The sequence below is a fragment of the Lacerta agilis genome, chromosome 9 (assembly GCF_009819535.1).
Source record: "Lacerta agilis isolate rLacAgi1 chromosome 9, rLacAgi1.pri, whole genome shotgun sequence".
Classification (NCBI taxonomy): domain Eukaryota; kingdom Metazoa; phylum Chordata; class Lepidosauria; order Squamata; family Lacertidae; genus Lacerta; species Lacerta agilis.
In genome coordinates, this window is record NC_046320.1 from 12,444,717 (window position 1) to 12,457,485 (window position 12,769).

The window sequence follows — 12,769 nt, forward strand, 5'->3', positions numbered from 1 at the left end:
CAGTCCCCAAAACAGCTTTTTCTCACCAGTCGCCTCTGCAAACTGAGGCGTATTGCTGCTACACCTATCAGTTGCCAAACTGTTGTCTTCATTCCCATTCCAAACAGGCGAGGTGTCTTCAAAAGCTAACCAGCAGCCATAAAAGCGACGTTGATGCTCCTTAAGCAGGCTTCTTCAGCTTTATGAGGTTATTTTGCATTTCCCAGCAATATGCTTGAGATTGCAACTGTGCAATATGTGCTTCTCCAAGCTGCAACCAATTTGCGTTCCCCTTTACGCCCCGAAGATTGTTCTAATTGCAAGCCCAGGCATCCAGAAATATTGTGTTATCTGTTTCATTTAATAGTATTGGAAAGCAGAGTATCATTAATTTGGGGGAGATGACAGTAATGACATTTAGGAAACGCAAACAAACTCGAGGAGATGGAGGCTTGGTGCCATACAGCCAGTGGAATTCTGATGTCCAATTCTAACGTAACCATCCTAGTTTGTTTCCTAGCAATAATTAAGAGACTTGGCAACAAACTGAACAAGCATGTGCAATTGAACAAGCGGCTAAACATCTTCCAGGTCAGAAATGGAAGTCATTTGAATATTTAAAACAGGTAAAGAATTCGAGCCTTTGAATGAAACACTAGTCATGTAACAGATATGGTGTTACGCTCTCAACAACAAGCACCGTTGCCGTGCAGAGAGATGACGTCCTTCTTTGTCATCCTTGTGGATTATTGTACAAAACTGATCTTTTGGAGCTGGTTTTTGACCTGCACATCTCAGTTTGTGAATTAGAGAAGCTGCTGTGGGGGGGAAGGATGTTTTTGAAACAACAAGCATTGCCTGAAAAAGATCCGACGTCTATAATTACTGCTGGGAGATCCTGAAATATGATTTATTTGAGGCATTAGAATGCCCAGCTACTTCAAATGGGCTGCTTTTGCTTCCATCGCTGTGTTGAGCTCTGCGTCTTTTATCTTGATCCTCGTTGCAATGAGCACCCAGAAATGGATGACTGGGAAAATCCTTTGCAAAACAGGAGCTGAGCTGGTCAATGCCACAGACCCAGAGCTGGTCAAATTCATGGGGGAAATTTACTACGGACTCTTTGGAGGTGGCAAAATACGCCAATGTGGGTTAGGCGGGAGGCGATCCAAATTCACAAGTAAGTAACATTTTTGGTTCATTTCTCGAACGTGCGCATATTGACCATACATTTAGACGCATTCATAATAGGCATGTTTCCTTTATGCTAAACGTTGGGATTTTACCTCTGTGGCTTGTTTTACGAGAGTTATTTTGTTTTTTTCTTCTCAAATTGGAATAAAAAAATGTGGGTATATTTTAAAAACTGCTCTCTTTGACTGAAATGTGGGGACGTGAAGAGGACCCCCACACACCTTACCCATGGCCCTTAGATGCTGAAGTAGGATCCTGATAGAGAGAGGAATAAGAAAATGGGGGACGATGTTGAGACAGGGGTCACGGGGAAGAAGTAACTCTGGCGCTGAGGGCAGGACTGGTCCCCCACTTTGGCATGGCAAGGGGAGAATGCGTGGCCTAAAATGATTCCCTTGGGTTGGACAAAGGTCTTTGTTGTTGTTCAGTCATTCAATCGTGTCCGACTCTTCGTGATCCCATGGACCAGAGCACGCCAGGCACCCCTATCCTCCACTGCCTCCCGCACTACTTACAAAGGTCTACTTATAAGTAAAATCAGGGCTGGAAGTAAGGGCAAGGGAGCCAGGAAACAGATATGGTCAGTGGAGGAGAAAGGGTGTGTTATGTACTGAGCTGAATCCTAGAACAATAGGATCCAGAATGCAGCAGTCTGATTGGTCCACAGGAGCCACCCAATCCAGCTCCAGGTGGAAGTGAATCAGCGACTTGACTGGCCTGCAAGAGCAGCCAATCAGGCTCCTGGAGGAAGTGAAGCCGCAATCTGATTGGCCTACAGGAGTAGCCCGGAATTAGCCAATCACGTGGGGCCCATTGTGTAAATAATGTATATATAGTCTACGTTTTGGGGGAAGACTCATTTTCCTTGGTTCTATGAGCTGAATAAAGAGCATGAAATTTACACTTGACTCCGAGTATATTTCAGGTGCTTCCAGGCTGCCCCTATTTTAGGAATCATATACTGGCCAATTGAAGCTGTGCGATTTGGAATTCTTTGGCTTAGGCCAAAGAGAATCCTTCTCCCACTACTTTCCTAACACACTGTACTAACAAAAGACAAAAATCAGCCTTTGGTAAATTAAGGCTCTGCATTCCCTTTAAATCTTCTGTAGGGGAAAACCTTTCACCTGTTTCTCCTTTTAATAAATGTGTTAGCAGCTGCAGCTGTAAAGAGGCACACCAGTGGAATTTGCAAACCGAGATAAAAAGGCAATGATATAAAAATGGTTAAGGAAGAAATGGAATTTGGGAACGGGGGGCAAGTGTTGCTTCAGGGTAGCTTGGGAATTAAACTGTCGCACGTGGGCTCTGGTCTTTGACACGTCCACAGAAGAGAAACTGAGTGAGTACAGTGTTACCTTGGTTCTCAAACACCTTGGTTCTCAAATACCCAAAACCCAGAAGTAAGTGTTCCGGTTTCTGAACATTTTTCAGAAACTGGACGTCTGATGTGGTTGTCGGCTATTGTTTCCGGGGCACCTGCACCAATCAGAAGTTGCTCCTTGGTTTTTGAACATTTTGAATGTCAAACGGACTTCCGGAACGGATTAAGTTTAGCGCTTTTGTTTTTGCCATTTATTTTGCGTTTTTGAGGCCTTTTCGGTTAACTTGTTTTTTTGACTGTGTGGAACCCAGTTCAGCTACTGATTGATTGTGTGAATGCGGAAATGGATATAAGCCCCCCATCCAAACAATGACTACCATCAGTGCAGGTAAGTAAAAAAAATAAAAATCATCTACAACACTGTCTTATTTATTTTATAGTACAGTACATTGATTATTGCTTTCATTTTATGGATCAGTAGTCTCATTAGATAGTAAAATTCATGTTGAATTGCTGTTTTAGGGGTTGTTTTTAAAAGTCTGGGATGGATTGATCCATTTTGCATTACTTTCTATGGGAAAGCGTGCCTTGGTTTTGGAACGCTTTGGTTTTGGAACAGACTTCCGGAAGAGATTAAGTTTGAGAAACTGGAGAGAAAACCAGGCGCGATGTGGTGCAGCAATAAAACTGCTACCACCTTTGCAAAGCTAAGCAGGGTCTGACATGGTTTCAAATTGGATGGGGGGACCATGTGTTGAGATTCTTGAGTTGCAGGAGGTCCCACAGAGTCCATTCCGGCTCTATAATTCTGTGGTTCTACATGGGATCGCCCTGACAATCAGGTTCACCGTCTGTGCGTTCTCCTAGATCCAGCTTGGTGTCCGGAGGCCAAAATAGCTTATGGAGCTTGGAGGGCTAAGGCTGGTGCAGCTGCTGTGGCCCCACGGGCAGTATGGGCACGGTTCTTACTCTGGGAATAGGTGTATGTTTCTGTTGAGGATAATAATAATAATAATAATTTATTATTTGTACCCCGCCCATCCGGCTGGGTTTCCCCAGCCACTGGGCGGCTTCCAACAAAGATTAAAATACATTGAAATGTCACATTTCCCTAAACAGGGCTGCCTTCAGATGTTTTCTAAATGTCAGGTAGTTGTTTATCTCTTTGACATCTGATGGGAGGGCGTTCCACAGGGTGGGCGCCACTACCGAGAAGGCCCTCTGCCTGGTTCCCTGTAGCTTTGCTTCTCACAGTGAGGGAACCCAACAGAATATTAAAAACACAATTAACACCAAACATCAAAAACTTCCCTAAACAGGGCTGCCTTCAGATGTTTTCTAAGAGTCAGGTAGTTGTTTATTTCCTTGACATCTGATGGGACGGTGTTCCACGGGGCGGGTGCCACTACCAAGAAGGCCCTCTGCCTGGTTCCCTGTAGCTTTGCTTTTCGCAGTGAGGGAACCACCAGAAGGCCCTCGGAGCTGGACCTCAGTGTCCAGGCAGAACGATGGGGGTGGAGATACTCCTTCAGGTATACTGGGTCAAGGCTGTTTAGGGCTTCAAAGGTCAGCACCAACACTTTGAATTGTGCTTGGAAACGTACTGGGAGCCAATGTAGATCAGATTGAAATTCCTAAGTGTCCAAAAAGGTTATTTATGTCTGCTATTACTGCTGCCCATGTTTCGTTAGCCCAAAAATGGAAAATGAGCGAGGTCCCAACCAAAGACTGGCAACTTAATTTGACTGAATATACACAACTTGCAGACTTAACATAAAGAATAAGAGAACAAGAAGAACATACGTTTAAAGAAGACTGGAAAATGTTTATTGAACATATGGGAAATAATTGTGTACAGCTGAAAACGCTGGCAGCATTAAGAAAAATGCAACAGTTTCAGTAAGTTTTGGTGGATGTAATAATGGAATACTGAATGATATAGTTCTGGTGAAATATGCAGGAATATATGATATGTAATATGAACCATGCAAAGAGAAGGGAATTCATTGATATCTGAAGGATGTAAAATGAATATTTTAAATTGTAAAACAGAAAATGTAATAATTACACACACACACACACACACACACACACACACACACACACACACACAGGAATAGGTGTACAGAGGTTATTGAACCAGTGCTTAAACAACTCCACTGGTTGCTGGTCCACTGTTGTGCATACAGTGGTACCTCTGGTTGCGTACTTAATTCGTTCCGGAGGTCCGTTCTTAACCTGAAACTGTTCTTAACCTGAGGTACCACTTTAACTAATGGGACCTCCCGCTGCTGCTGTGCCGCCAGAGCACGATTTCTGTTCTTATCAAAGATCTTAACCTGAAGCGTTATTTCTGGGTTAGCGGAGTATGTAACCTGAAGCATATGTAACCCGAGGTACCACTGTAATTCAAAGTATTGTGCTTGCCTTTAATACCCTGCATAGTTTTGGACCTTGTTGTTGTTCAGTCGTTCAGTCGTGTCCGACTCTTCGTGACCCCATGGACCAGAGCACGTCAGGCACTCCTATCTTTCACTGCCTCCCGCAGTTTGGCCAAACTCATGCTAGTCGCTTCAAGAACACTGTCCAACCATCTCATCCTCTGTCGTTCCCTTCTCCTTGTGCCCTCCATCTTTCCCAACATCTGGGTCTTTTTTAGGGAGTCTTCTCTTCTCATGAGTTTTGGACCTCAAATAATATATGTTTCCATGCAAATGTGTCCATATATTGTAATAGACAAGCCCAGCCCTATCATTAGGCAGAGTGAGACAACCACCTCAGTCTATAAATGCCGGGAAACACTGGAGACAGCCCTCCCAGCTTATTCCCCTGGCTGGTACCCTTTCGTTGGTCCTGAGGACTTCCTCGCATTTGCATTTCGAGCCTGTTTCCCTTGGGTATTGAAGTAAGATTCAACTACCAACCCAATCAGTTGGTAGTTGTCAGTGGTAGGGTCCAAATTTTTGTATTCCCCCCCCCCATATCTCCACAGGGGGTGACACACTCACATTTGATCCTGGCTCCTGAAATATTTGATTGCCATGAATATGAATTCTAATATTTTTCAATACTTATTGCTGCAATCCTATACATACACTTAGCTGCAATCCTAATCCCACCGAGGACTGCATTCAATAGGACTGAATTCTGGGTAGACAGTGGATTAATAAAACACTAAACAAGGCCCATTATCATTTTAATTACTACCTGAAACTAGAACCTAAAAAGTTCATCTGACTTTAGTTGCTGCTCTTCAGGTCACTGAAGATGGGCCCCATTGTCACCGCAGAAGCAATCGATCCATTACTCCACATCACGGGAGCTTGGTTAAATTACCTTGACCTGTCATAAACAGGGCTTAACTGTTTAACATTAGACATGCAGTCAGAGCACAAGAGCATTCCCATTCCCATGGGGAATAGCAAGTATTGTGCACTCTTCAAAATCTAACGCTTTTATATCACCTGAACAGATGGAACATCTTCCAAGGAAGTTATTTCCCATTAATCTTGAATAGAAAATCTTCATAGCCTTTGTGGGTCCTGCCACATTCACACAACCAAAACCTCAATTTTGTTTTCTTTTCCTTGTCAGTATTTCCGCACCTGGTGAAGAAGTTGAACACAGCTCTCCACGTGGCAATTATCCTTTTCCTCTGCGTGGCGTTTTCTTTTGCTCTGGTCAGTTTGGGATTCTGCATATTCAACATAGTTAAAGTTCCCTATCGGGCTATTAAAGGTCCAGCTGGAATTGCCTTGTGGAACGTCCTTGCAGGTAAAATGTCTGATGACACCCACCTTTTGCTAGATTAAGAGTTTGCTTTCCATTATCTGTGCATGTCTAGCCTGGAGAAGAGAAGGTTAAGGGGTGATATGATAGCCATGTTCAAATATATAAAAGGATGTCATATAGAAGAAGGTGAAAGGTTGTTTTCTGCTGCTCCAGAGAAGCGGACACGGAGCAATGGATTCAAACTACAAGAAAGAAGATTCCACCTAAACATTAGGAAGAACTTCCTGACAGTGAGAGCTGTTTAGGCAGTGGAATTTGCTGCCAAGGAGTGTGGTGGAGTCTCCTTCTTTGGAGGTCTTTAAGCGGAGGCTTGACAGCCATCTGTCAGGAATGCTTTGATGGTGTTTCCTGCTTGGCAGGGGGTTGGACTGGATGGCCCTTGTGGTCTCTTCCAACTCTATGATTCTATGTCACTAAATGCTCTTAGGGAAATTTCCATTGGCGCCATTGGATATGTGTAATCCGGACAAAAGGAGACTGAGAGGAGATAGGATAGCCATCTTCAAACATCTAAAGCAGGCATAGGGAAACTCGGCCCTCCAGATGTTTTGGGACTACAACTCCCATCATCCCTGACACTGGTCCTGTTAGCTAGGGGTGATGGGAGTTGTAGTCCCAAAACATCTGGAGGGCCGAGTTTGGCCTTGCTTGATCTAAAGAACTGTTACGTGGAAGATGGAGAAAGCTTGTTTTCTCCCACTCCAGAGGGTAAGACCTGAACCAATGGCTTCAAGTTACAAAAAAGAAGATTCAGACTAATTTCAGGAATAACTTTATGCCGGCAAGAGCTGTTAGACAAGGGAACAGATTCCCTCGGAAGGTGCAGCTAGACTCTCCGTCCTTGGAGGATTTTAAGCATGGAGCAAAGTGGCTCTACAGTTCTCTGTTTCTAAACTGTTTTGCATTTCAGTGTATTAATGCCTTTGTGTTTTGAATTCTCTTGCAGGTGGCTTTGCAGTGCTGGGCGTGACTAGCTTCATGGCTGCCGTCAAACTGCACAATCTGACAGAAAGGATTGCCAATTTCCAGGAAAACGTCTTCCAGTTTGTAATCCTGGAAGAACAGTATGAACACTCTTTTTGGCTCTGCGTGGCAAGCGCAACCGTTCACGGTGTGAACTTGCTACTAGTTGCCATCAGCACAATTCATTTCCCTAAGCGGAAGACAAAGACAGAAGAAGCAAATGTTGCAGCCGAAGACATCATGTACTGAATACCTAACTGATGGGCCCGCCGCTTGGCTGGCCCCAAGCTTAAGACTTGCATTATCTGTTTATCTGCACTCTGTGAAAGAAGGGTAACACCACTGCGGGAAGGGGTGCATGAGTGTGGAGGAAGTGCAGCGAGAGCCACAAGTTGGTTGGTTCATGCAAATGCTGAGACCAAAATGCTCCTGGAGGGTCCACCAAGCCAAGAAGAAGACCATTCCCACATTCCATTAAACTCCTGGGAAGCTTGAGTCTTTCCCACACTGTTGTCAAAATTTCCCAGGAAGGCCAGCACAAAGCAAGAACACCCCTTCTTGTTCTCTCACTTGGACCTTACCCATAGAACTCCAAAACCCTACAGCCCACCTGAGGAGGACGTTTGCCTCAGGTACAATGCTGTTGTCCAGTGGGTAATTTATGCATGGACTCACTTAAAGGTAATTTGAAACATAGAGGGAAAAGCACGTACCACTTCAGAATGTGGGGGTGACGTTTTTCTGAATGCTCCCAGCCTAAAAATCCTTAGGTGCAAAGTTAACATGGTAGGAGAAGGACTGTGCAGAGATATTTCTCCCTTGACCACCTAGCTTTCCACATAATTTTTTTGATGTGGGGAAGCATTTGCAGAAGGCCTCGACTTTAGAGTGAATGGGGTACTGCCCCTCCAACCCTAGTTGGCCCTCAGTGTGCTACCAACTGCCTGTCTTCCTTCCTTCTGACCAGTCCAGGGGGTGGGATGTGCCTGGCAATTAAAAATAATAATAAAAGGGGGCAGGGTTCCAGGAAAAATGACTTTGGCAATCCCACCTGCCATTGACGATACGCAATTTTGGCTTTCGGCACAATCACCAGAATGCAAATTGCAGGCTTACTATGAGCACATTAATGTGATACCATCCTGTGGTTTGTGCCAGAAGCTTCTTCTGAAGATTCAGACTCTCGCTGATGGTGGTTGTTTCTCTGCAGGCTGGCTCAAGCTGTTTCGCTGTCCTATACAAAAATCATTACAGGCCTGGCACACAGATACTATGGGACGCGGGTGGCGCTGTGGGTTAAACCACTGACCCTAGGGCTTGCCGATCGGAAGGTCGGCGGTTCGAATCCTCACGATGGGGTGAGCTCCCGTTGCTCGGTCCCAGCTCCTGCCAACCTAGCAGTTCGAAAGCACATCAAAGTGCAAGTAGATAAATAGGTACCGCTCCGGCGGGAAGGTAAACAGCGTTTCCGTGCACAGCTCTGGTTTTACCAGAAGCGGCTTAGTCATGCTGGCCACATGACCCAGAAAAACTGTCTGCGGACAAACTCTGGCTCCCTCGGCCTATAGAGTGAGATGAGCGCACAACTGGACCTTACGGTCAGGGGTACCTTTACCTTTACACAGATACTAGTCACATCATATAACATGTGGGGAAGGCAATTGCAATTTGTCCGAGAGTTTTCCCATCCCCTTTTTCTGTTGCACAGAAGTGAATGGAGTCAAGAAAAAGCAACGTACGGTACCGGTAATTGATGTGTATATGTGACACATTTACAAGGTGTTCCCCCCCCCCTTTTTTTTTGCTACATAGAAGTGAATGGAGCAAAAGTCTCAATTTACTTGAACGAAGCCAGGTTTTAAAAAGACTGCAGTGGAGAGGAAATGCACATACAGTGTGACAAAGCACACCAGATACTGCATATTGTTCCAAAGGTGGGCAGGGGTGAATTGTGTTTCCAGTTGTTTTGGCGCTCCTGGGTTTCTACTACTGTACTCCAAGCAGTGGATTTTTGGCTGGTATGGTATGTGCTTGAGAAAACATATTACCAGAATACTTGCATATTACCAGAATATTCAGCCAACAAAGCTTTGGCCATGGTGATTTTAAGGTGGGTGTGGTCTGTTGGCGTTATCATGACAGAGAAGATAATGATTTGACCTCTCTGCAGAACCAGCAATTAACATAAAGTTCATTGTAAAATCTGTTTCAGGGAGGATTATTTCAAAATGGACTAGTAATGGCATGTTTTTTAAGATTGTTTGCAATTCTAAATATGCATCACAAATTGGAAGGAACAGACCTTTACTGCTTTTTTAATAAATGGAAACACTGTATTTGGGCATCCCATTAACTTAACTTCCATGAAAGTATGAAAATAGAGTGGATACAACATTTCTATAGAGACTATGAGACTGTTTTTAATTAGCTGCAAAAATAGGGTTGCCGTACCACTGCTCAACAGCTTTGCCAAAAAAAGGCACAACAATATGGCAACTCTATGCAAAAAGGAAAATACTTCCAGGATTCAAAAGGAAAAAACTTTCAACACATGTCTGAAAATAATTTGGAAAGCCTTTGAGACTTTGTCCATTCTGAGAGAAAAAGTATTAACTGAAGAGAAAAAGTTTTAGGAGCAAAATTTGTTACCAAAAGGGGACTTAGCTTTCCCATTTTTCTAAGAAGTTGGAATTTCCAGGGTGGTCTCTTTTTTTTTTTAAGAAGCTGATTCCTTGTGATGAGAAGGAACCCTTCCAGCATTATTGTACTAGCTCTTTATTTACAAAAATACATACAGTACTTAGTAGAAGAAAACAGACTTGTACAACAGACAGCACAACTGCTAATCCTGTCTCACATTCCTAATGAATACCTGCACCCCAACGCAGTTTAAATTATCTATTCCTAATTGAAATTACCTTTTGATTCTCTCTCTGTCCTTTCTTCTCCCCCTGCCCCACAGTGCAACAGTCTCAGGCCTGTAAATTCCAGACCATTAAGAACCACCAAAAGCTCTTGTTGGCTATACAAGCAGAACCATCATGCTTGATAGTCTTGCTTGTTGACCCTAACTCATAACATAGATGGTGGGCATTTTGAGAACTAGTATACCATTGTGGCAGAGACAGATTTGTGTACCAGGAAGTCCCCAGGTGGCAATTGGCTTTTGCCAAAGACTCACTAGGTAAGTGTTTGAAAATCCCCACCCCCACCCCAGAACGTGCAATGTGAGAATAATGATACGGACATGCCTTATGGATTGTTATGGCAGAATGCCTTGAGGAGACTGACACATTACAGGCAGAGCTAGTTCCCACACCATTCCAGTATGGTGGAAGATGCTCCTGCTGGAAGGAACCACAGAACTGGCTCTACCTAGCAGTTCTCTAAACATAGCAAGACAGCAGGATGGGAAGTTGCCTTGGAGACCTGACTCTGAACCCATAGTAGTACAGTATTGCGGAATTCGTGTCAGTGGTAAAACCTTCAGAAAGCAGCTTCAGCAATGGATACCTTCAATTAAACGTGCTACATTGCGCGTCAAGACAATGGAATATTTGTGACCACTTATACTGGCACACGAGGGACGTGGGTGGCGCTGTGGGTTAAACCACAGAGCCTAGGGCTTGCCGATCAGAAGGTCGGCGGTTCGATTCCCCGCGACGGGGTGAGCTCCCGTTGCTCGGTCCCAGCTCCTGCCCACCTAGCAGTTCGAAAGCACGTCAAAGTGCAAGTAGATTAATAGGTACCGCTCTGGTGGGAAGGTAAACGGCGTTTCCGTGCACTGCTCTGGTTCACCAGAAGCGGCTTAGTCATGCTCGCCACATGACCTGGAAGCTGTACGCCGGCTCCCTCGGCCAGTAATGCGAGATGAGCGCCGCAACCCCAGAGTCGGACACGACTGGACCTAATGGTCAGGGGTCCCTTTACCTTTATACTGGCACACTACAAATTCACCTGCATTTGAAGCAGAAAATGGTGGGTCCGCAGTACAGTGCCACTCCATTTCTAATGTGTCTAACTTAGCTGTCAACTTTTCCCTTTTCTTGTGAGGAATCCTATTCGGAATAAGGGAATTTCCCTTAAAAAAGGGAAAAGTTGACAGCTATGGTGGCTGATCAGGTCGGTGTGCAATCGGCAGGAAAGGTTTGGGATTGGGGATACCTTACTTGTACAGATTTCAACAAATATTCACATGTCCATTTAAACTACTTGGTCACTCAACACTTGATAGTTCCTAGCTGACTGTGTGAACTGCCTTTAAGTGACACCCAAACAAGATGTTACAGGGATGACGAGGCTGCCATGTCCACCAGCCAATGTCACTCTGGAAATGTCCTCACCCCCGAGTTAAAGAATCTCAGGATGTGAAAGACCTTTGCCTACCATCCTGCCATTTGGAAACCTCTGCCACTGCCATTTAAAGTTGATGGGAGCTACGCAGAAATGGCGAAACTTACCGGAACAATAAGAAACCAAGATAAAAAACCATTTTTTAATATAAAAGAATGGAAATGGTTTATTGAGTATTTACGGATAAATTGTAAACAGATAAAAACATTGGCAGGATTACTGTAATAACCTGAATAAAATAAAAAAAATTCCTTCCAGTAGCACCTTACAGACCAACTAAGTTTGTTCTTGGTATGAGCTTTCGTGTGCATGCACACTTCTTCAGATACATGCACATGAAAGCTCATACCAAGAACCAACTTACCAGTAGTTGGTCTCTAAGGTGCTACTGGAAGGAATTTTTTATTTTATTTTGACTATGGCAGACAAACACGGCTACCTACCTGTAACTGTAATAACCTGCCGTTTCATAAGATTATATATTTCAGATGAATAAATGAGCAAATTAATTTGGATATGCAGAAGATATTAAAAATACATTTAAGGAACAGCAGAAAGAGGGGGAAGTCAAGTTCTTAAATGTCAAAATAATTGTAAAATTAGTGAAATGTATAAACTTGAAAAGTATAATTTTAAAAAAATGAAAAAAAGGTTGATGGGAGCTAGATCAACCAATAGTGGCCCTCATAGTCAACAAAAGGGTTGACTGGAATTAAGATTGCCAGAAAAAAATATCAACAACCTCAGATATGCTGATGATACAACCTGGGTGGCAGAAAGTGAGGAGGAATTGAAGAACCTTTGAATGAGGGTGAAAGAGGAAAGCGCAAAATATGGCCTGAAGCTCAACATCAAAAAAACTAAGATCATGGCCACTGGTCCCATCACCTCCTGGCAAATAGAAGGGGAAGAAATGGAGGCAGTTAGAGATTTCATTTTCTTGGGTTCCATGATCACTGCAGATGGTGACAGCAGTCACAAAATTAGAAGACGCCTGCTTCTTGGGAGAAAAGCAATGACAAACCTAGACAGCATCTTAAAAAGCAAAGACATCACCTTGCCGACAAAGGTCTGTATAGTTAAAGCTATGTTTTTCCCAGTAGTAATGTACAGAAGTGAGAGCTGGACCATCAAGAAGGCTGATTGCCAAAGAATTGATGCTTT

The 12,769-nt window shown here is 43.8% G+C and overlaps 1 protein-coding gene across 1 annotated transcript; it reads left to right on the top strand.

Moving 5' to 3' along the window:
• The first annotated feature begins 860 nt into the window (after nt 1–860).
• On the top strand, nt 861–7,552 carry CLRN2 (clarin 2). Its single transcript, XM_033160415.1, has 3 exons — nt 861–1,159; nt 6,092–6,271; nt 7,236–7,552. Exons 1-3 carry the CDS (start codon nt 907–909, stop codon nt 7,499–7,501), a joined length of 699 nt encoding a protein of 232 aa, XP_033016306.1. The 5' UTR covers nt 861–906; the 3' UTR covers nt 7,502–7,552.
• Nucleotides 7,553–12,769: the final 5,217 nt, after the last annotated feature.